Raw genomic sequence first — 23,411 nt, forward strand, 5'->3', positions numbered from 1 at the left:
CGGCATCTTATGAAACTCCCAGCGTGAGGGCATTTCATTACCTTCATTCTCGGTATAAAGCCACCAGAAACCTGATTAAGCTCCGCACTGTGCCGGTGGGTAAAGAGCTCAAATCTACTTAATTGCCACCTTTTGTCGGCAAGCTGGCGGGTAAAGATGCAACCTTGGTGCTTCCGCTTTCCGTTTTCGAGCAAAAAGCGGGAAAAAACAAATTGTTGTTGAAGCTGTCCATCCCCAAAAACCCGAACGACAACGCTAGAGATCCACGGAGGGCGAAGAAAAAGACGAAAGCCCATCCAAGCTGGGGGAAAATTTAATCGCAACAGTTTTTCAGCACCATCTTTTTTTTTGCTACTGTCGTAGTAAATGTTTCAGATTATTGAGATCACTTCCTCGTCTTTGGTCGGCCGTGGAAAGATGAAGAGATTATACACCTCGACTGTTCCACCTGTTGTCGGGTCCACATCGCAGCGGGAGGTGCTTCCTTGGTGCAATTTTAATATCTCAAACCGCCTTATGCAGACCGACTGTTTGACCTTTTTTCCCATGGACAGGTTCCTGATGGGGCTTCTTGAGAATGACAGTTTCTAAATTAAGCATCTTCATCGCTACGAGCCTCGCTACGGTTTTTCCAGCTTGAGGCAGACCATCTCCTTGTCCACCGGTGTTCGTTACTTATTCTTCAGAAGAAGTGACATAATCGAACAATGGGATAAATAAACTATACCACCGTCCCCGGGAGAGACGTTCCCCGAGGAGTCAATCAACGTCGCCGGATCGCCGGAATTGCGCACAAAAGTGCTTTTCCCGAGTGGCTTCATCTCCGGGACCCGGGAGCGGTACCGCTTTGACGGCCCCCACCCCGACGTCACGACCTTATCCGGAGAACATAAATTATGGCTTCTAATTACCGCTTTAAATCATCTTCGTGCCCTCCACCATGCCGTCCCCGCCTTAGCGTCCCCGAGTGGACAACCGATTTTACCATTCAGGACGACGATAAGGTTGATGACTCCACTTAGAGTCCCCACGGATGCCCACGGGTTCGGTATTCTGGCGGAAGTGCGGGTGAAGTGGATGGCTGAAGTTGTGCACGTAATTTATAGCACAGAACACACTGCGAAACAGCCAAACCATCGCTCCACGCAGGACCGCTGGGCGGCACTGCAGTAAATGTAGTGCAACGCGGTCAACACTAATTTAGCATTCGAATGCACCGGCGACAACAAGTGTTGGCTTGTCATGTTTGCCGCGCCCTCGAGGGCATTCGGGTGGGTTGCGGTAGTAGTAGATTGGCCCAATTTCAACAACCCAGTGCTGATTCGCACCATTTATTTGCAGGACACGACCTGCAGTTTGTTATGGATCGGGTGTGGACGCACACCCTCTGCTGTAAATAGACGAATAATACGAAGTACTGGTGTTCAAGTTTTGGTAGCGGAGGACATCATGTGCAAATTTCGTCTGGACCTGCCATTAGCATCTTCCTAAAATGAAGAATATATATCAATATTTGCTGTTTAATTGCTCCCAGCAGAAGTTATCACAACTAGCTAAAACACAAAACAAATAACACAAAAACAAACAGAAACCTCACTCACCTTGCTTAAACATTCAATATCGATTCATATTTAACAGTTTCAAACCTTCGCGTTGCTACCCCAAAACATTTAAGTGGAAAAACATCACTTCTACTCTTCAAAAACAAAGAGCAACTTTCACGGACGGATAGAAAGAAAACAAATCTCACCAATTCGCCCAGAAAACTCCAAAGAACACACACAGCTGAAGCAGGCTCCGTCTTGGCGTGTTTTGAAGTAGAAAAGTGCCGGCGAACTCCACGGAACGCTACTAATTAGCTAATGGGCTCTCCGGGCAACACGGTAACTAAATGGATAAAATAGCAACAGGTTCGGGAAACGTGTGTTTGATCGGTACGCTGCTTCCGGAGCAAATCGGAGTTTCCCATTTTCGAAATAATTAGGTCACGTCTTCCTGCACTCAGGACGGGTGCGGACCCGCGAGCAAAGTTTCGTTTTGCAGTTCCTTGCGACGGAATAAAATAGAACATTCCCAGAGCGCGTTTAAACTTAACTAACAAACTATGTCAAATTTGTGTTATATTAAAACAAGAACGAAAACATTTTAAGCGTGTAATTAACTCCGCATTTATCCGGATGAATTTGTCCCTGAATGAACATTGAAGGTAAAAATTATAACCTCAGGAAAATGAGGGGCATAACACGGGGAGCCCGTACCGCCTGTTTGCTAAACTGGCCAAAAATAATGGTCCATTGGGATCGTAGCATAAAGTGAAAATTGCTTTCAAAGACAACATGTCCCACTTCTCTTTGTTACCTGCTCCCAAAAACAATAACCTGGTCGAGCGTTCCCCGTTGGGTAATTTTTTGCAAACTTCCGCCACACCAGCGGAGTGTTGGTACACTGCCAAACTTACCAGAAGGACCTGTCTCATATTTGTTGTTAGTTTCCGAACAACGCACGACCGATCCAAACTCACATGCAGCATGTCGACTGTAAGTGTAAGTTATAAAAGTTAGTCTTATGTGTGTTAGACTGGTTAATACAAATGAAAAACCTTTTTGACAAATGTGTGAAAGGAAGATTAGTAGAAAAATAGAAGAATGGCTTTCTGCTTACTTACTGCCTTTGTTTTTCATTGACCATTGTACAGAGGGAAATCAGAGTTGCTTTGTTGATTGAAGGATACAACATGAGCATACAGCAACCATTCCGAGCGTTTTTATTTTAAGTTTAATTGGAATGGTGTGATGCATGCGTATGAAAAGTGATAAAAAAAACCTAGCATCTACTCTTATACATATTAAACCACTACCTCCTTCCAAAATGAATTATAAAGAACATTAAAGTTACTCAATAGGAAAATTACGTAAGTGAAAAATCAAATTCTTCAAATCAAATCGTGTCAAAAAGCGTAAAACCGTGCAAATAGCCGTATCTGGCTCGTATTTTGTTCCATGCCACCAAATGCGTTTCGTATTAACTATCACACACAACTTATTGAAAGCAAAATATACAAAAATGAATAGGAAAAGTTAAATTATGCCACAATGAAATATGTAAAATCACAGCAGGTGTTAACGTTTGGTGTTAGCCTAACTTATTTGCGTGACAGATGTGTGACAGATTTAAGATTAAGATGGCTCCTGCACCTCCCGTGCTCGGATTCTGTGTGCAGATGATGCGTACATTATGGCTTTGGCTTCGTTGCCCTTGTTGATTGGTGTTTGTACACGAAACTCCGTAGAGTCTGTTGATGGAAATTCCCCAACGTTGTGTTCGGTTGATCGCGATCGTTACTTCTTGCCGTCGTTCTCCGTTGAAGCTGATCCTCGAGCGATTTTCGGATTCGGCACGTCGAGATCCATCTTCTCTTCCGATCCCCCTTTTTCCCCCTCACGCTGAACCGCTTTCCCGATCTCCGCGTCCGGCTGAATTTCCATCTTATCCTCAACACGCTGAGGCGCATCGCCAATCACGCACGTACGCTGCATCATGGTAACCAGGTTGGGCAGCTCCGCGGCAACCGAAACTCCCGCTCCCACTAGCGCGGAGCGATTCCAGAAGCGTCCGAGCCCGGACGGACCGGGCTGTGCATCGTCGTCGGCCCGGGATGGCGGACGCTTGATGGGAACCGGGGTGGGCGAAGTGGATGAACTCACTATTGCGGAGCAATTCCGGGAGCTACCAGGCCCGAACGGGTCGTCGGCCTCCATCCGGGACGCTGGACGCTTGTTCGGAACACGGGGGGACGTTTCCTGCACCAAGACGCGGATCTGCAACTTGTTTGCCGAGTTCAGCACGGAACTGAGCTGCGCCACAGGGATCTCCACCTTAGACTGGTACAAGGCGTCGACGATCACGCGCAGATCATGGTACGGTATCCCCACGGTGAAGATGGGCTGCGGTGAGGGCGTTTTGCAAATGAGCGCCCTGAAATACGGGCTGGCGGCCGCCAGTACCAGCTTATGGAGCCGAATCTGCTGCGCTCCGGTTGACAGCGTAACGTCTTGGAGCTGGCCCTGGCTCTGCAATCGATTTATTTCGGCAAGAAAAGTAGAGCTGTGCCGCATCAAACAAACCTTTTTATCCATTTGGAACGATCTCGTAGTTTTCGATCGTATGATGTCTCTATCTTTCGTTCGCCACACAAAGCACTGCAAGGCGCACGATTCCTTTCGCGTCACGGTCACTTTCTCAGTGAGGGAAAAAATATGACAACGCACACGATCTTGGATGCTGCGAAGGGCGTATGCTACCGGTACAAACACGCAAACGGTACTGATGGCTGCACGGCTTCGGAGAACACCAAACGCGTCTATGCTTGTCGCCACCAAACCGGACGGTTTTGTTTATGACTCAAATTTTTACGACATATTTGAATCGTAAACTTCTCGAAAGAGGACGGTTCGTTCGACTGTTCGCGACTACGTAAAATTATGCTTCGTTCGCCGTTATGTTGGTCCCATATTTCGCCGCTCATCGTGCAACGATCAGTCGAGCAGATCGAGCAGTTGGTAGTTTGCAGATCGAGCAGTTGGCAGTTCGCAGATCGAATCGACAAGCACGTTGGTACTTGAAGGTACATCGAAATGGACATACGAATGGAAGATTGAAATGTGCAAAAGGTTTAAGGCAAGTGTTTGATGTGTTAAACTACAGAGAAAATTTATCAAACAGTAAATCTTTAAACTTTAATCCACTCTAGAATGCCAACATCAATAGTATGAGTTCTCGCTCGAGAGCATTTTTCCTACCATCCTTACAATCCCTCGCAAATAGAGGAAAGAACACAAAGCCACAAGAATGGGATAAAATGGGTTCTTCCGCTTCGTACAACCAATCACCTCCCTCCCCGCCGTCACCTCCCTCCAAACGTTAAATAGGAGTTACGGTATTTTAATTTGGCTCAGCCCACCACCAAAACTTTGGCGTAGGAAAAGATACAACAACAGGACACTGTCTACGGTGAGCCCACATTGTCCCACCAAGCCACGGATCAGACGACCAGACGGGCGCAAAGTTGTATTTATCGATAAACTTTCCTAATCTTTACACCAGCATGCCACCGGATATCGTGTCCCCGGAGGGGGTTTTTGTTTTCCGCTTTCCTACACGCGGCCATGCAAAGTGCCCATTCCAAGTGGGTTGGATAGATCAGGCATCGTGCATCTTTTCCCTTCTGCCGAACGAACGGCAAAATCACAGACAGCTGCCGGAAGAAAAGGAACAAAAAAGGGCAGGCCACCAGGAAAAGACGAGGGCGGCCGCCATCAAAGGATGGAAATCTCATCCGTGCAAACATCCGGATTATCGTGTTCATGCAAATCGTTACGACGCGTTCGACCTTCGCGACGTCGATGTGGTCGGAGCGATTCCAGTTTATCTGGATTGTTTTTGTTTTCCGTGGAGAAGGACTAGAATCGAGTAGCTTCATCTAAAGCGGCAGACACACATCGCGTGAAGCTTACCCATGCAAAGGAAAGGGAAGGAGATGAAAAAAAAAGAAACGATTAACGAAGCCGAGTTCGGTGGAAAATCGCTTGAGCTCAATCTTGTTTTTCTCGTGCTGCATGCGATGAGAAAATTAACCGATAACATTCCTGGTGTTTGGTGATATGAATTTGAGAATCACACTCTTTCGAAAGTCAAATATTTGTATTGTAAAGATACACATTCAAAATGTGGATTTTTCATTGTTATTTGTATCGCAGCCTTGTGTATCAATATACAAAGAATGATTATGCCTTAATTTGCAACTTTAGCTGCCTTTCAAGGAGCCTTGAATTGATGATGACATGAGCTGATAGATTTGTGTATCTATGAAAACCCATTTTATTTCAGTTTTGAAACATTGTTGGATTTAGGAACACAAACTAAATTGATTGATTTAGGAACACAAACTAAATTTGAAACCGGATATTAATTTACTTTGATTGGATTCACTTCTCTTTCTGAGAACTGTTACCTTTCCCTTTTAAATAATGGTTCCCGATTGAAATACGTTGTTCAAATATAAACCAGTTAGGAATAGTTTACCTTCGTTTCTGCTGTTATTATTTCAAACTGAAATTTAATTTTCCATTGTTGACTAAACAGCACTGTATGGTTCAAAATTCATTTCCGCTTTATAATATTGAGTTCAATTGATTGCTTTGAATGGGTTTCTCTCTGAAGATTTTATTTACATTCACCGTCCAAATGTGAAATGTGGGATTTTTCTATTGAAAGTATTTGTTTCCAACCAGCGAACATGTACCACACAGGCCAGTAATGCTGGACCAATGGATTCATTCCGATTTAGTTCTTCGAAACAGTTATTTTTATTGATTTAATCCTTGTACAAATGGTAACATTGAATCTAGCTGTTGACCATCAACAAGGGGAAATGTTCGGTATAAAATTCTTTGGAAACTTTGCCCAGTGAGTGCAAACAAGTTGGAAACATGTATGAACACAACGCTTTCCAGTTTGGATGCCACCTTTTTTGCCGGAAGTAACCAGAACGCTTCGACGAAAATGAATACATCCAATCAATTACGGGAAAACGCAGCGCTCGGGACGCCCGCAAGTGACGAACCCACGCACGAACACGCACAGACCACCGGGCGAAGGGCTTTAATCCCGAAACGAAGGACGAAAAAACCCAAAACGGTCAACCGGAGCGGAGCGTCGACGAAAGTCGGTTGGGCGTTCTTCGAACCCTTCGGCACCAGAAATCCGAATCCGGCACGAGAAAGCCCGGGAGGAGCTTAATTAATCCGTTCTAATCAGTCAGCAAATCAATCAACCCCGTTGTCACGCTGGGAGGAAAATTAATAGAGTGTTAGCCACTGGCAGCTGCGTTGGACATGGGTTTGGTTGGGCCTGCAGCAGGCGAACGGCGGATGGTCATTTGGGTCGCCCTCGCTTTCGGTCGGTTCGTGGGCGGCCGGAAGGAGAAAAAAAAACACCCCGGGCAGGATCTACAAAGTGAAAACATGGTCCGAGCTGCTTCAATGGATTACTTACACCGACCAGACGCGTTTGGCGAGCGTCGTTCTTCGTGTGATGGGTATGCTTTTGGCTGAAATTGTGCTGAGAGGAAACGAAAGGATTGCCGACCGGGCCAACGTTGAACGCCGACGCACTTTTTACATCCTGTGCGTTGGCCCTAGACGGACCAACTTCTGGCGTGTGTTGCGAGTATTTACTCGATAAGTAAGTGAAAACGCAAAGTTACCCCAAAATTCCTAGCCTTTCCGGAGCGCACGTTAGGGTAAATAGATGGCAAGAAAAATCAGGCTCGTGGAAAGCGGATGAACCAAGGCAAACAGCGGAGGCGTTTCTTGGGGCGAACTTTGGCTGCATTTGATGGATAGCTTTCAATTTTAACCGAGTTCACAAACGCCTTCTCACCCGTGAGTGTGCGGGATTCGTTTTTTTTATGTTTTCTCCTTTTTGCGATCGACTTCCAAAAATTCCACCCACACCAAAAGGTCGGATGCCGTTCGAAGGGGGTCAACGCCTGTGACCGGCAGCTTCATTCTTGCGCCCTCACTTTTCCAGTAGCCGGTTGGTAAAGCGGATAGAAAACCAATCGACTGTTGGAGAGGAAAATTGTTTACCTAAAACCGATCGGATGCCGGTAGTGACGATTTTCATCCCGATGTTCACCCCGCGCTCTGACCCCGGTGAACGGAACCGGTTCGTTCTCCCGAGGGAAGAAATGGCGGGACCCATTGCCACCGGGCAGAACGGTGCAGTGCGCTGACGAGGGAAAACGAGGTTGGTTCGGTAAACATCCAGTTCTAATTAAAAGCCACCCCACGGCGCACCGCGATTCCGAACGGAACGGCGGTGCGGTGATTAACGCTCTCCCGTCGAACTACAGTTGGATTCCATACATCTTTGCTCCTTTTTTGGCGATCCCCAGGCCAAGGAGTTGGACGTCCGGGTGGGTGTGCGCGGGGGTGTCTTCGTCTGCACCAGCGCGCAAAGTGATGGGGCGGAACGATTTATAATGACTATATCTTAATTTTCGCTGAAAGCTTTCGGCGCTGTCGGTCGATGGCAGAGAATGTGCACTTTCCCGGCAGCCGCCATTTATGTTTCCCTTCCCGCTCTGTAGTCACTATTTATGGTCGCCCCTCGAAAATTCCCTTTTGCTTTAGTGTTAAAGAGTCCATTGTCTGTGTTGCCCTTAAATTTATAACACCAAAACACTCCACCATCTGCCAACTGGGGGCTTTTGCTATCGTCCACTGTTGGTGGGAGGTCGCAGTTTAATGGGACACCTTAACCTATAATTAGTTTTGGTTGTAAATCGCATAAAAAGGACGCTTTTCTCGGCCCTTCGATCGGTCGCCATTCGAATCGTTAATTGATTGGGACCGTAATGCTGGTTTTAATTACCTCTCATGTAGGAAACATTTCGTTTGCTCAATTTCAATTTTCAAACCATACTTTTCACCATGCTGGTGGGGTGGCAATGGGGGCATTTCCAGAAAATAAGGGTTTTCTCAATATTGCGAAAGCCACCGTAATTCCTAGGAGTTATGCTACTACTTTTCTCACTAACCATGGTCCGACGGAAGCCGCAAGAAAAACGTGTCAACCTTTGCCGATCGTAAAATCACGTGCTTTAAAGTTGTAAAATGGTGACGCGATGCGGAAAGAAAAATTAACCAGAACACTCTTAGTCAAACAAAAAAAATGAAATGAAGCAAACATTAACGCCCTTTCAATTCGTGCTGGAAGTTTCTCAGAAATTACAAAGTATCTGTTGCAGCTCCTGCGCAATTTTTAAATGTCAAGCAGACTATTTAATTTACTTCAGCGAATTCGTTCAGCAATATCCATGGAACGTTTAACACCACGTGTCTTCAACAACCTCAGATAATGTAAGCAGTATTACAATCACCGTTACTCGGAAATGATTGATACTAAGGTATTTAAACTTCAAGTACAGTTGGACTTGGTTTTTTAAGAAATCAATAGACATATTTCACAAAATGATTTGTTGTATAGTATATGAGAAAATGATGTATATGAATATAAATTACTTGAAAACCATCATTATCAACACAAACTAAGCATATTGTATGGTTTTAAGCACAACTGTAATTAAACTATCGGTCAAACTTCTTTAAAAAGCCATTTTAATGGTTCATATTCAACAGCTACTCCAAGTAAAAAACAGAAAAGAAGTCAAGGGTTTTAAGTACTTCTAGAAAGTAAATTGATGCGGGTTGTCTATGCATAAAACAGAATATAAATGCTATATGGAACTTAAGAGTGCCTCCATGTAGGGATTCACACGAGAAATAGAAACAGATCCTTTAAAAACGACTCTTCTGTAAATGACGATTTGTTGTTAAAAATGCTATACAAAATTATATCAACCTGTTAAATAAGTAACAGTTTAATGGAACTACGATTACCAATTTAATGGCGATTATAAAACAAGGAAAATAATCGATTTGCCCTGCACTGTTTGATCAATACTAGTGAAAAAATCGCTTTTCCGTTACTCCGCTACTTCTGTTTATAAATGATTATCAGAGGAATCAGGGCTTCGGTAACCTTCAACAGCATTTTTAATTTCCATTTTTCTTTCGAAAGCATTTATTACCAATTAATACAAAATCAAATGAACGTAAGACAACATAACCTTTGGTATACGAAACTTAAAGAACTTGCCACGATTAATGGTTTCATCGTTAATGAATGGGATTTAATTAAGGTGGCATTTTGGTGACCGCACAACTTCATCCACGCTAATCGACATCGGGTGCGAGTAGTATTTCGCTTTTCGATAAAATATCTAACCAGCGTGTTTTGCGTAATTATAGAGCAGTGTTGTTGATAGCGAACCTGAGCACTGTACTCGGTGGCTACAATTACAAACCATTGGCATTAGATCCATCACGAGGATCGCGACGGACCGACAATAAATCATAGATCTCACCTTTTCCTCCGAGGGAGGATTATTATTCCAAGTATCGTATATGATTGATGGGTGGAAGCAATCGTTCTCGATTGACCGGATGAAAAATGAATGCTTACCTTTTGCTCCGGCACACGTCGATCCACGTTGCAGCTGAGATGCACCAAGCGCCGTATCCGATCGATGAAGTTGATGATTGCTAACGGTCACTTTTTCGAGATAGGTCACCAGCGTTATTCATCAACTTCCGACGCAACTACGACCAGTACTGGACACGGACACTTAAGCACGAACCCGAAAGCACTTCCAAGAAGGTTATTTGACCTTTGTGGAACAATTTAGTGCATCCCAACTATGTCGCGCAGCACTGCACTATTTGTAATTTCCTGTTTACTTGCACTTCCGGGTGAAGTTTCAACGCCTGCTAGTTTCAATTCGTCATCCACTATTAGCTACCAACATGTTTTGCAATACACGTAAGCACGCCCACAAGCACTGCACTTGTAATAACTTTACTTTACTTTATACAACAAACACTCACTACACTCGCTAGGGAGACACAAACAACTGGTTTAAGATGGTAAAGATTTCCACTTTGAATTTGTAAGCAATTCAACACTTTTCTGGGAAGAACCGACCGGGAAGTAGATTTGCTAAACCTCGGCATCAAACTGAACCCACGCACCAAGCAACACTTGAATGTCTTCGAGCCCGTTAAGAAGTGCCTGACAATATTCCTTGCCCTCGATGGTGCACCAGGACAACAACTAGCAACCACAGAGGATCGCCTGCTTCGATGGATAGGCAGTCGCCTACATAAATTTTCCTACAGACGAAACCTTCCAGGATACGAGGAAGTAAACTGACGCTGCATCTAGCTCCCTTTTACCTTGGGGTCTCTAGAAGGGAGGAATGGGTTCATTAAATTGGCGAGCGAGTAAGTCCGCGATGGTCCGGGGCTGTACTACGCTACAGAACGACTTGTAAAAACAGCACCAGCCAGCACACGGAAGTAGTTCCATTGGCGGTAAAGTGTACCCTCCGTCTCCGTCGAGAAGTTCATTATGTTGCATTTAATTATCCACTCTCTATTTTGCGCTTTCCTCAATAAATTTTCTCATTCCCAATGGCGACTGCGACGGTGGTCGTTACACTCCTTTGGTTCGCATAAGCCCACATCTCGATACACCCGCCCTTTCAACAACCACAATCGCTGAGGGATGCACTCTGCGGAAGCGACCTTGGCCACGGAGCAAACTACCAGCCAACACTGGGACCTACCCTGGGAGTCGGGCGAAACAGGACACAGGGGATGCGATGCCACTTGGATGGGTTTCGAAAACTTTTATACTCTCCCCGGTTGAGGGTTTTCATCGTGGTCGGTAGCACTACTTTTCCAGCGTGCATAAAATGAAACAATTTCCCACACCGTTACTGGTTGCCATATGCAGGATATAATGTTGATGTTTGTGGACTTGATTGCACTTGGTAAAATAGGGCCCTTTTCGATACCGTTGAGCTTGATGGTAATGCACTTGCTAATGACACGATGATAATATACTTGAACGTTAACACTTTTCTGTTTAAATCTGCTTATTGCAATAGAGAGGATAACAGTTTTTAGGGCTAGTTGAAATTTGAAACACTCGACAGCGTGGCTCGGGTGTTAACGGTCGATCCGGACGATAGTTAGTACCAACGTGATTTGATAGACTAATTATAGTTTATTTTCGATGCCGAACTGGTTCCGAGCGAATATGGTCCCCAAAGGATCCGTTGCGTTCGACCGCGGCTACAGCCTGCCTCCCGATGCGTTTGTTTGTTTATCGGAGACTGGAGGACTCGTCCGTCGGGGCTTCATTCAGAAATACCGCGACGATGATCAGCACGCGCCTGACGAATACGACGATTCGGATATCGGAAGCCGAATAACTCATCCGCTTCGGGAGAGTGCCTTGCACGAACCGGAAGTGTGGTCCCGGTGCCGGAGCGCGCACTGAAATGAGCAGCGCCTTGCCTGAATGGAACGACGGAACGGCCAACTGCGATTCACGATTTTAATCTCGCGCAGCATCTCCAGCTTCGTGGACCGCTCCGGACTCTCGTGGCCGTGGCCTTCTATCACGATTCACCCACAGAGGCCCCGCCGGATGAGGTTCGCTCGCGCACTCTCGCCGATTCTCGCCGAAACGCAAGATGTTATTCCTGCTCCCCGGTGGCGAAGCGAATGTTGCGAACCAAAGCGCGCGCTTCCCATTTGTAGTGCCATTCCCGCCTGCCTGCCATTCAATGGGCCGAATTCGCACGAGAGCGGACAGTCGACGCGTGTGGTTCGGGTTTTAACGACAACGAAAGGACACGATACGACGATGCATGGAACACGCACCATATCCCACCCGGGAAACCCCGGGATGATAACTCGTAAAGTGTCGAAATGGCACTGTTATCCATTATCAGCGGAACCAGTGTATCTCCCACTGGGTTCTCGGTACGGCGTGTCGCATGTCTTGGTGCCGATGTCCTGGCCATCGCTGAGTATGCGTTAAGTCTCCTTTTGCCAGCACGAACACGCGAGCGAATACCAACGGATGTCCCATTCATCGTGAGATTTACGCTCGGACGCGGCCATGAAGCCGTGGCCATCATTGTCGTCGTCGTCGTCGTCGTTGTCGTGGTTGTTGTTGGTCGTTAGCCGTTATCCTTAACGCCGTGACTGTGCGGGATCCGCGATTCGATGTGTCATCGGAGCGATGGGAAGGAATAAAGGGCCACAAATGGGCTGAGAATGAGATTAAAGCTGTAAACCGTTGAACGTGGTTGCTAAATGGCCATATCGCTGTCCGGGTTACCGGAACTTGCCATCTCTTCAAATAGCATGGCTGATGACACCTGAGTCGTATTTTCCAAAACCTTTGCTAAGTTCCAAAAACATTTTAAATAAAATTAATAAAAATCGGACAAGATCGTTAGCCATCCGGAATCACCCATAAGCTGTTGAAAATTTAAAAAAAATAGAAAAAAAAACTATACAGTCATACGACAGTTATTTCAAATTTGGTTGAACAATTACTATTAAGATTGTTATGAGAAACCCGAGAACTAGAGAAAATGATTTTGACCAATATCTAACTCTACTGTTTACCTCGTGATTTGCTATACACGTGGTAGTAGATTTGCAATCACGTGGATTTCCCATTTTAAAAAAGTAAGCAAAATGTCCCGTAATAAGTATAATATTATTTGCTTTCCAGGGAAAAACTGTGACATTAATTATAATTCCAACTAAGAAAAGTTACAGAGGTAATAATACACGGCCCGAGTATGGTTAGTGAAGATGACTACGACCTAGACATTTTTCAACCATTTCGAGGGCTGCGAATTGGAATTTAATTTACATCATATAACAGCTTGCTCAAGAGAGCAACGAGCTTAGTTTTAGATTAAAGTTTAGAGCTCATAAAAAACTGGCTGGTTGTGCAACGCGACATAACTTAAGAAAATAATAAATGTTGGGAGGTGCATGAGAAAAACAAAACCCGTTATAAATAATCAAAGCCTCTTGGAGCTGCTATAGAAAATCATTTTTGTATACTATTAATAAGAATTAATAATTCGCATGATAAGTACATAAGCTACAGTTTTATTATTTAAAATTAAATTAATTATTATTTTCTCATACACTTATTTGACAGCCATTGCAATTTGTTGAGATAAGTATTGAAGTTATTATTTATTACAATCATAGATGAATAATGGTCACTTCTTTGAAGCACCAACAAAACCCGTTCCGTTACGTAATTGAAGCAAGATTCTTATCTACTGCCAGATCGGGTGTCCTCTGCCATTAAAATTGTGAACATGAGTTTTGACCGGTGCACTCAGGCTCCACTCGTACCAAACCTTGTGCGATGAGACGCAGCGCCAAAAGTTGACCACAATCTCGTCGCCCGCCCGCACCTGCACCGGCTCCGTCAGTGGGATAAACATGGAAAACCATGACGCCAGTCCCTTCGTGTGCGTAAACGGATGAATGCTCAGCATGATGTCTTTGTACAGCACCGTATCGAAGTAACCGGTGAACCCGCTCAGCACGCAATCGAGCGACGCCTTGAAGTGTATGGTACGGTAGCGGCTGTTATCGATCATATCGGGATCACGGTTCGGGTGGACAAATTCGAACACCGGCTGTGGATTGTCGATGTGGTACACGTTTTTCTGGTAGGCCACGTAGGTCTGCTCCATGGTGCGCGATGTAACAGTTCTATCTTTCGAGTGCGGGTTGCGCTCGAGCGTTCGCACCTGGTTGTAAACCTTCGAGGCGAAGCACGGATTGATGTACGAGGTTGATTTACACGGTATACTGATACCGTTGTCCTTTAGGTGCTTTTGCGCCCCGTCGAGACACTCCGGTGAAAGCTCATTGTCACCAAACGAGCCGAGCAGTTCCGAGACGAGAATGTCGGCCTTCTCCGGCGGATTGAATTCTCGCATATCCTTCGAGATAAGCTCCACATTACGGTCCTTCCAGAGCTCGTTGATGTGAGCCGTCAGCGTTACGATGGCGTTCGGGTTCTTCTCTATCACGTAGACTTTTACGCGTCGGTTTGCTTTAACCGAGGCGTTCAGAGCCGCCCGAACGAGTGGCCCACGTCCACCGCCGACTACCATGATGATCGTCGTTCGCGTGTCCTTCTCCTCTTCCGGTACCCGATCGGTCAGGGCCTGTTCGATGGCGTTCTGGTAGAAAATGTACTTTACCGGATCCTTTTCGAAGATTTCGTAGGTGAAACTATCCAAATTATCGTACAAAGGTTGAAGGGGAATCTCCAGTAAATCGTCAAACCCTTCCAACGGATCTCGGACATCGTTTTGTTTTATGATGTGCCTGATGTAGTCCACATAGTGTACGAGATGTCCATCGGCCGGGTTAGCTTTCAGAATAATGTTGCACTGAAAGATACGGTAAAGCATTACCAAGATCGACTGGTGCGCCTTCGAGAGTACCGGGTAGTTGTTGGCGTTCGTGAGGAAAATGTTTGCCGGCAGTACGATGCCATTGATCGGTTCACCTTGCCAGCGGTAGATTTCGTCCTTTGTCGGAACGTCTACGGTCAACTCCAGCGCTACCTTCACTTGCTGGTTGAAGTCAGCGTACGTGCGAAAAGCGTTCCACCAGTGCCACGGATCTTCTACCGGCTGCACATCGTCGTCCGTGATGTCCCTTCGCCAGCCGTTTTGGGCGGATTTCGGGTTGGTAATAGGCACCTCCACCAGCAGCCACCCTCTGGTCATCCCGCAGGCGATCGTGCGGGCAAGGTTCGCACAATTCGTTCCCCGAAGCCTCGTGTAGAGGTACCCATTCTGTACCAGGTGTTCGGCGAACGATATTTCCTGCAGCACTGTCCGCTCGGCCTGCTGCCGGATGTGATCGATCGGCGAGTCCAAATCGACGTTCTCACCGATGCGACAGATCACTTTGTTGACCCACTCAGACGAGGATAGCAGCAGATCGGACCGCGTGAATTGGCCATGTTTGGTCCGCAACGGTTCTCGCACAAACTCTCGGTCAAAGTTCAGGTGCACAATGGGAACGGTAACAGAGTTGCATTGCAGCTTCGTAGCATTTTCGATTTCCTTCTCCAAATCGTACGCCGTGTCGAGGTACAGTGAAATGAACGCATTTGATTTGTGTTCCGGTGCCATAACGAATAGAATTACTTGTGTTTCGGTGAATAAAGTTTTCCAAACAAAGCGCGCCGGTTTGATTTTTCACGTGTTAAAAATGTTTAACGTTTGTGACAGTTGTTCATGCAACGATTGTCAAGATTGTTTTGTTTTGTCGGCACAGTGGGAGGAATATGGGGCAAAATTTTGTTTTATTACAATCGTATTTGAAAGTTGTGTTACATAAGTTTAAAATATAAAACATAGAACTAATTGTACTGTTTCATGAGAATACCTCCGTTATTAATATGGCTCTATTTATTCCGAAAAATATTACACATTTCGACAAAACATAACCCTCCGGAAACGTCATTCAAATAGATTGTCATCTCTTGAAAGATTCATTTCGCGCCCGATTTTCAGTTGGCAATCGCGATTAAATCAACATTGAAGTGCTGAGACGCGTAAAACGAATTTACCTCTGCTTCTCATTGCATTTTGTTTGCATCATGGCGCTCTGGGTCGATCGCTACCGTCCGCGTGAGCTAGCGAAGCTGGATTACCACAAAACGCAAGCCAACCAACTGATCAACCTGTGCTCGCAAGGTGATTTCCCCCATCTGATGTTCTACGGACCATCCGGGGCTGGGAAGAAAACGCGCATCATCTGCCTGCTGCGGGAGCTGTACGGACCAGGGGTGGAGCGTCTCCGCAACGAAGTGATGAATTTCACGACGCCATCTAACAAAAAGATAGAAATCATGACCGTCAGCAGCAACTACCACATCGAGGTGAACCCGTCGGACGTAGGAATCTACGATCGAGTCGTCATCACGGACATGATCAAACAGATTGCCCAAACGCAGCAGATCGACCCGTCGGGCCAGCGGGAGTTCAAAACGATCGTGCTCTCGGAGGTGGATGAGCTGACGAAGGATGCACAGCATGCCCTGCGTCGTACGATGGAGAAGTACGTCGCCACGTGCCGTTTGGTATTGTGCGTCAATTCCACATCGAGAATCATTCCAGCGGTAAAGAGCCGTTGCCTAGGGATACGCGTCTCTGCACCAACAGAAGAAGAGATTATTGGCATCATGAACGTGAGTTAATCACTTTTCCCCCCTTTTCCTATCGAAACTAACTTGAGTTGTTGTTGAACGAACTAAACGATCTGCAAAAAGGAAGGCCTCCACATCCCGCCCGAACTGGCAACCCGGATTGCGCAAAAGTCTGAACGTAACCTGCGCCGGGCAATACTGACGCTCGAGGCGTGCAAGGTGCAGCAGTATCCGTTCACCGCAAACCAGGACATCCCGGACATGGACTGGCAAACGTACCTCCGGGAAACGGCTAACATGATCGTTCAAGAGCAAAGCCCGCAGCGCATGGAAGTCGTCCGGGAGCGTCTGTACGAGCTGCTTTCCCAGGGCATCCCACCGGACATTATTTTCAAGGGGCTGGTGCAGATTCTGGTCAAAAACTGCGACATGAGTCTAAAGACACAGACGCTCAGCTTCGCCGGTCTGTACGATCACCGGATGCAGCGGGGAAGCAAGCACATTTTCCACCTGGAAGCGTTCGTGGCCCAGTTTATGGCGCTCTACAAGAAGTTCCTCAACCAGGTGTCGGTGATGGACATGGATGACTTTTGAATTGTAAGAAGTGTTTAACTAAAATATTTTTAAGATAACTTTGTATTTTCTTTTGGAACAAAATGGATGGAGATTTTGTGTATGATAACTTAAGCTCTACACTTTATTTTCGATAATTCAATAGTTTTGATAATGCTTGACTCTAAACAGAGAGACGACGCTCTTCTTATTACCGATGGCCAAAAAGCCACCGGAGGGAGAAAATTCGACGGTCGTCACATTTCCCAAGCTAGTCGCAACAATCGGGAAGTTCCGGAACACGGTGCCGCTCTTCACGTGCACCAACTTTACCGCATTGGGGATGGTTGACGAGGCCATCGCCAGCAACTCCGAAGTGGCATTGAACGTGAGCGAATCGATGTAGGTCGTAAGGTTGGTGATGGACTTGTGTGGCACCGGAAACTTCTTTTCGATGGTCTCGTCCAGCGAGTAAATGTTGACCACTCCCTGCCTGCTGCCCGTCGCCACAAACTGCCCGCTGGGGGAGACGGCGATTGCCGATCCATTCACACATCCTTCATCCTGGAACACGTTCACTATCCGGCGTTGTTCGAAGCTGTACACCGTAACCTCCGTGTCACTGCTGTGGCACAGCAGATACCGGCTGTCGGGAGTGAAAGCCAGCGCCTGGCATACGCACCGTAGCTGAATCGTCCACAGCAGTTCCTTTCCTTTCGCGCTCAGCACGTGCACCTCTCCAGAATCGCCGACTGTCGCGAGATATTCACCGCACGACGAAATGCGAAAGCTCTTCATGGACCACGTTTCCAGTGGGGGAATTTTTATGGTGTTACTCTCACCGCTGAGCAAATTGTATACGTGAAAGAATTTGCGGTAACCACCGAAAATAGCCTCGTTTCCGCCTGATGAAAGGCGGGCGCAGGCGATGTTGAACTTTTCCAGCCCGATTGTGTGCAGTTTCTCGTTCCGTACACCGTCCACCGCGACGATCGAGACCATTCCGCTCTTGCCAGTGATGATGGCCACCATCGACGTCGGATGGAAGTTGATCGACGTAATTTCACCCTCGTGCTTTGTTTCGCGATTCAAATTTTTCAGCTTTTTCAACTCGATCATACCCTTTGGCAGGACGTGCGATGTCGTTCCCTTCACTACGTGGCCTACCTTTCGCATCGCCTCGTCCTCCGAGTCCGAGCGTTCCCGCTCGCGATTCAAATCGGCCCATCTCGGATTGCCGACAATCTGCTCGAACTGCTTACGGCGCCGCTCGTTCGTAAGCTGCCCCTGATCGCGATTGTACTTGTTGCGCTTCCGATTGGCATCGTCGTCCTGATCGTCGTCGTCCGAGTCATGCCATACGGCAGAATCAGATTGTCCCGGTTTCGATTTTACCTTCTTTTTTGCTTTCTTATTCGATTTAGTCTTCTTTTTGTCTTCGAGCTGTGAAACGATCTCTGATTTATCACCAAAAACCAGCGACATGAGTTCCTTCTCCTGGCGCGTCCCTGCCCGCGATATTTGTTTGTCGCCCAACTGGTCGTAGAATTCGGCGTGACGTTTCCGCTGCAGTCGAAGCCTTTTTGAACCGCCAAGCTTTTTACGTTCACCATTTACCTCTAATGTGTCGTCCTCAGTTTTAGCCATTTCAGAATAATTTTCGGACTCATCCGTGTCTGGCTCCTCCTTTACATTCACGTCATCATTTACTGTGTTCTTGCTGCGTTTAGGCATCGGTTCCTCGAATTTCATTTCCTCCTCATCATCTGCTTGAAAAGAAACCCATAGTGAGAATATTATTCACAGCAAAGGAGTTTTTATCCACATCAGCAACTTTACCATCATCCTCCTCCTTGACTCTGCTCAAGTCCAACTCTTCGTCGCTTTCAGCGGCAAAAACATATTCCTCCTCCTGGCGTTTGGGATTTTTTGGCACACCTATTGGTTGTTTTTCCTTCGGCAAACCCTTTCGGGTAAGTTTATCATTTAGTGTAATCATTTTGTAGGTACTTTCTGACCAAAGCGGCACCAAAATCCAGGAATATTGGTCGACGCACTACGAAAACACGTGAAATTGTACGAGCAAGCAAGATGTCAGATTTGACAGCATTGTTTTGTTTTGGTGTTCACCGGGGTAAGCCCTTTGGGAAAGGATCATTTTTCATATCGAAAACACAAAGAATAAGAAGCAGTGGAAAAGACATATGTTTGGAACAATAACATTAGATGTGTGACAATTATGTAAAAAAGTGGCCAATTTAGAAAATCTGTTTCGTGGTGATTTTCATACGGCGAACCACGTTTTAAATGATTGTTCGCAAGAGTAAAACATTGAAGCAACTTCTGGATAAATGGCCCGGTAAAAGCATCTTCGGCATTTATCGCTTTTTGCCGATATTCTTCGGGCTCGGAGCAGCGCTGGAGTTTTCGATGATCCACTGGCGAGTTGGGGATACCAATTTCTGTACGACGGGAAAAGTAAAACCCTACAGAATTCTTCCCACTAAACCACTCTTCTCGTTACAGATAATACGTTCAAGAAGCGACAGGCAAAGGAAATTGTGGAGGAAAGGCTACGATTACATCAGCTAGAACCGATTCGGGAATAGATTGTTCAACACGGTGAAATAGCAACGGTCCGATCATGCCTGCCGGTGTTCCTATGCGACAGTATCTTACCTTTATGGCCGCCTCCCTACTGTCGATGTTCATCGGCTCACAGGTGGTCCACAATTACTACCATCCCCTTCGTGACCTAAATTACTACATCGAGCGGGAAATCAAAAGCCAGCGGTTGCGAGAAGTGCCTCAGCAGCCGGAAAATGAAAGCCCGTGATATGCGGAATAAAGGTACTAGTCCTTAATCGAACTCGTGTCACAACAGGTGGTAGAGTATATATTCATGGTGTTTCATTTTCGCTTGGCGAAGGAATGGGTCTGTAATTTAGCAACTCGTTGCGCCTACGACTGGTGGCCAGCACTAGCCGCAATGGCTTTCAGTGCCTTCAAACGCTGCAGCAGGGCCTCATTGCGCTGGCATTCCATCGTGAGCTGCTTGACCGTGGCAGCATACTTTCGCTGCTGCTCCACCAGACAGAGCAACTGTGAGTTCAGTCCATCACGTTTGGCCTTTTCATCGTCGCACTTTTTCTTCAGTTTACCCTTCGTCGACCGGATGCCCTCGACGATCGTTTCGAACTGCTGCACAAACTGTTCCCTCGAGTGGGGAGTCTGCATGGCACCGGAATAGTTTTCGTAGATTGAATTCAGCAATGACATTTCCTTCTCCAGATAAAGCTTTGTGTCGTCCAGTGTGTTGTAGAGCGTATAGAATTGCTTCGTTTCCCGGTGCTTTGCACTGACTGGACAGTATAGAAGACTTTTTAGTAGAATTGGAAGGAACTATAAAAAAAATCGCCTACCTTGATTGTAAAGTTCCAGAAATCTTCGTTGATACTGAGCAAGTTCAGTTCGATCCGGGATGTTATCCAGCTGACGGTTGATCGAAACGTAGGCCCGGTTTTTCTTCGCCAGCTGCAAACGAAGGGACTTCAAACGCTCCTGTTCCATATCGAGTTGCCTTTGCAGTTCCTTCACATCTTCCTCCGGCGTGGAAACTTCTGATTTTCTAAAAAAAATGAAGATCGAATTATTGTTTCCCTCCGAAAAACGCGTCTTGCAAAAGGAATGCCTACTCAATCTTTTGTTGCAGTTCCGCAAGTTCTTTTTTGCAATTTTCTTTGAACAAAGTTTCCTGCTTCTTCATACGTTCGTTCTTTAAAACGAGTTGCTTAACGTGATCCAAAATCCTAGGAAAAAAAATGAAGAAAAAATTACGATCGAGCAATATTCACATTTAAAGTGCTGCAACAAAATCTACTTTTGATTCTCTTCACTGATTTCCAGATTGTCGAGATTACGAATTTCCTCCTCCAGGTTTTCCTTTTGCTCAGTGGCCACCTGAAGCTGATGTTCCTCCTCACGGACCGTTTCCTGCAGCTGGTCGCATTCAATGCGAGCCAGCTCGAGTTTCTTCTCCAGCGCAAGTTTGGCTGCCAGTTGAGTTTTCATTTGGTTTCGTTCGGCCACTTGCTCAAGTGCTTCGGGCGATAATTTTTGCTTGATTATGTCATACGTTTTCGTCAGGGTTGAATGGTCAGTTTCCGAGAGTTCGATAGAAATATTATGCTAGAAGAGAATAATCGGCTTTAACTTTATGTTGTTCACATTAACGCTGGGTGTTTTAAACACGGGTTGAAACTCAATAATTACCTCCTTTGCAAAGCTTTTAAATAAAACTTCAAAATCAAGCTAAAATAAAAGGAAAGAAAAGAAAAACCAAACGGGTGCAAAATCGCAATGCCGAACAAAAATTAAGCAAAACGTTAGATAGAGCAGAACAAACACATCACACTACAACAGTACCTCCCGAACGGTGGACAAAGGTACCTCAGCTTCTTCCGTATCTTCATCTTCAGTTTCCTCTTCAATGGATTGACCTTCTTCGGATTCTTCCTGTCCCGTAGCATCCCCTCGTGGGCGTACCGGTATCCACCCGCCACCGGCAGCCTTCCGTAGCTTGAATTGTCGCTTGGGAAGATACTTCGCTTCGATGGCCTGCAGATGGCCCAACTGTGTTACTCGCAAACGCTGCAACTGGCGGTCTGATTCGAGAGTAAAGTGGTTCTGGAACTGCGTCGCCGCTAGCTTCCTCAGTGTGTCAGCTTTCTTGGTGCGATTTTCTACCGAACGCTTCACCAACCACTGAATCACCGGGAAAATGTTGATAAAGTCCAATCCCTGAATCTGATGTGGTTCTATTAGGTAGGGACACTTCATCCGCGGCAGCACGCCAACGATTTTCTCCGTCAAAGCACTGTGGGGAAAAAAGACGAATTAGCTATGGATTAGTATTATTACATTCAAGCGCACACTACGATTTCACATACATCTTTTGTCCGATGGTAAGATTCTCGTGAAACAGAAGATCCACATTGACGTCATAGTCGCAGGCTTCGATGCACCAGGTCATTCCGCCCACGATTTTGTCGAAGGAAGAGAGTCCCAGAATATGCGCCCGATAGTAGCCAGCCCCGACGAGCGCGTCAATAATTTCCTGCTCCTTGCGCTTCTGCTCTTCATCTTCTCGTTTTTCAACCTAAAAATTGCGGAGGCCAGCATAGGCAGTTATCATCAATCCGTGGGATGGACAATGTTGCAAAGCGGCAGAAGCCATGGAACTGATAAGCGGGGAAACTGCATCTCTGCACCTCACCTGTATCTCATTGCCGTCCGCATCGAAACGAGTTGCAAGCTTTACGTTCGGGAGATGTTTGGAGAAGATATTCTTAGTAGCCATGGTGGCGAAAAGGGAAACACACGGCGTCGGAATTGCAACTCTACTAGCAACAATTACCAACTACATCCGAGTGTTTTGGAAAATGTAAACTGGATGGAATGCTACATCAAAACAAGCGGTCGGATTCCCTCCCCTTTTCCAAAGGGGTGTCATGTTCGAAGAACCAAATTCGAATGTACGATGTTTTCGAAAACAACAAGGGCCGTTATTTTGTGCACGAAATCTATACAAATTTTCACAATGTTTCAATTGAAATCTGTTAAATAATTTTATTGTTTCATGTAAAGTACAGCACGCACCCTTTTTCTTGCAAGAGCTGCAAAACGTACTGCTCAGAAATTCTACAAATACATTCTTAGCTAGAGGTATATGTTCGTCACTTACTGCTAAAAATGGTCAGGACAGATGGACACTTTGTACAATAAAAATAATTCCACAAAAAGCTGCACATTTAGAAAAAAACGGGGAAGCACAAACATTTCCTTAATTAATAGCTATGTGAACAAAGTGCATTGAATAGCTCCATGTAAATGGACATTTTAACTGGTACTTTACTACTGGACGTAGCAAATATGCATGTTACGGACAATCGTACAAGCAACAACGATAACGTATACGGTTAAATCTCGGTACGACAGATTTAAATGATGCGGCACAAAAACACGTGTGCGCTCGTGTATTCTTATTTCCTAATCCTTAACAAAACAATACTTTTAACAGCTAAAAAGGCAAGCGTCTGGCGTACTGGAAGGACGAAAGTTAGGGAAAACAACTACAAACCGTTGTAAATGTTTAAAAATAAGCTACT

At 45.9% G+C, this 23,411-nt stretch overlaps 7 protein-coding genes across 7 annotated transcripts; 3 read left to right on the top strand and 4 right to left on the bottom strand.

The window, feature by feature from the left end:
• Positions 1–3,338: 3,338 nt before the first annotated feature.
• LOC131264187 (protein tramtrack, beta isoform-like) lies at positions 3,339–4,136 on the bottom strand. The gene has a single exon (XM_058266475.1). The coding sequence runs from the start codon at positions 4,134–4,136 to the stop codon at positions 3,339–3,341; it is 798 nt and encodes a 265-aa protein (XP_058122458.1).
• A 9,513-nt stretch (positions 4,137–13,649) lies between these two features.
• On the bottom strand, positions 13,650–15,741 carry LOC131262962 (protein arginine N-methyltransferase 5). Its single transcript, XM_058265068.1, has one exon. The coding sequence runs from the start codon at positions 15,671–15,673 to the stop codon at positions 13,787–13,789; it is 1,887 nt and encodes a 628-aa protein (XP_058121051.1). The 5' UTR covers positions 15,674–15,741; the 3' UTR covers positions 13,650–13,786.
• Positions 15,742–16,069: 328 nt separating this feature from the next.
• LOC131266148 (replication factor C subunit 3) lies at positions 16,070–17,374 on the top strand. Its single transcript, XM_058268514.1, is given in 1 exon segment — positions 16,070–17,374. A coding segment is annotated over 1 exon segment (1,143 nt). The 5' UTR covers positions 16,070–16,143; the 3' UTR covers positions 17,287–17,374.
• Positions 17,333–19,304, bottom strand: LOC131266146 (U3 small nucleolar RNA-associated protein 18 homolog). The gene is made up of 2 exons (XM_058268513.1): positions 19,084–19,304; positions 17,333–19,010 (listed from the first exon to the last, which is right to left on the bottom strand). The coding sequence occupies exons 1-2, from the start codon at positions 19,241–19,243 to the stop codon at positions 17,404–17,406; spliced, it is 1,767 nt and encodes a 588-aa protein (XP_058124496.1). The 5' UTR covers positions 19,244–19,304; the 3' UTR covers positions 17,333–17,403.
• Positions 19,305–19,464: 160 nt separating this feature from the next.
• LOC131266149 (small integral membrane protein 4) lies at positions 19,465–19,912 on the top strand. The gene is made up of 2 exons (XM_058268515.1): positions 19,465–19,708; positions 19,771–19,912. The coding sequence occupies exons 1-2, from the start codon at positions 19,552–19,554 to the stop codon at positions 19,851–19,853; spliced, it is 240 nt and encodes a 79-aa protein (XP_058124498.1). The 5' UTR covers positions 19,465–19,551; the 3' UTR covers positions 19,854–19,912.
• LOC131266150 (ubiquinol-cytochrome-c reductase complex assembly factor 6) lies at positions 19,889–20,158 on the top strand. Its single transcript, XM_058268516.1, has one exon. It carries the CDS (start codon positions 19,889–19,891, stop codon positions 20,078–20,080), a length of 192 nt encoding a protein of 63 aa, XP_058124499.1. The 3' UTR covers positions 20,081–20,158.
• On the bottom strand, positions 20,114–22,657 carry LOC131266145 (coiled-coil domain-containing protein 93). The gene is made up of 8 exons (XM_058268512.1): positions 22,520–22,657; positions 22,194–22,402; positions 21,670–22,120; positions 21,517–21,555; positions 21,125–21,432; positions 20,940–21,053; positions 20,667–20,872; positions 20,114–20,606 (listed from the first exon to the last, which is right to left on the bottom strand). The coding sequence occupies exons 1-8, from the start codon at positions 22,601–22,603 to the stop codon at positions 20,206–20,208; spliced, it is 1,812 nt and encodes a 603-aa protein (XP_058124495.1). The 5' UTR covers positions 22,604–22,657; the 3' UTR covers positions 20,114–20,205.
• Positions 22,658–23,411: the final 754 nt, after the last annotated feature.

This window comes from Anopheles coustani, chromosome 2 (genome assembly GCF_943734705.1).
Source record: "Anopheles coustani chromosome 2, idAnoCousDA_361_x.2, whole genome shotgun sequence".
Taxonomy (NCBI): Eukaryota; Metazoa; Arthropoda; class Insecta; order Diptera; family Culicidae; genus Anopheles; species Anopheles coustani.

What these genes read in the sequence shown, in the direction of transcription:
- LOC131266145 (XM_058268512.1), bottom strand. Translation starts at nt 22,603, where the DNA reads ATGGCTACTAAGAATATCTTCTCCAAACATCTCCCGAACGTAAAGCTT. An exon ending in TTAAAAGCTTTGCAAAGGAG is followed by an intron (nt 21,433 to 21,516) that starts GTAATTATTGAG and finishes ATTCTCTTCTAG; the next exon opens with CATAATATTTCTATCGAACT. An exon ending in GAACTGCAACAAAAGATTGA is followed by an intron (nt 20,873 to 20,939) that starts GTAGGCATTCCT and finishes CATTTTTTTTAG; the next exon opens with AAAATCAGAAGTTTCCACGC.
- LOC131264187 (XM_058266475.1), bottom strand. Translation starts at nt 4,136, where the DNA reads ATGGATAAAAAGGTTTGTTTGATGCGGCACAGCTCTACTTTTCTTGCC.
- LOC131266150 (XM_058268516.1), top strand. Translation starts at nt 19,889, where the DNA reads ATGCCTGCCGGTGTTCCTATGCGACAGTATCTTACCTTTATGGCCGCC.
- LOC131262962 (XM_058265068.1), bottom strand. Translation starts at nt 15,673, where the DNA reads ATGGCACCGGAACACAAATCAAATGCGTTCATTTCACTGTACCTCGAC.
- LOC131266149 (XM_058268515.1), top strand. Translation starts at nt 19,552, where the DNA reads ATGATTGTTCGCAAGAGTAAAACATTGAAGCAACTTCTGGATAAATGG. An exon ending in AGTTGGGGATACCAATTTCT is followed by an intron (nt 19,709 to 19,770) that starts GTACGACGGGAA and finishes TTCTCGTTACAG; the next exon opens with ATAATACGTTCAAGAAGCGA.
- LOC131266146 (XM_058268513.1), bottom strand. Translation starts at nt 19,243, where the DNA reads ATGATTACACTAAATGATAAACTTACCCGAAAGGGTTTGCCGAAGGAA. An exon ending in AGTCAAGGAGGAGGATGATG is followed by an intron (nt 19,011 to 19,083) that starts GTAAAGTTGCTG and finishes CTTTTCAAGCAG; the next exon opens with ATGATGAGGAGGAAATGAAA.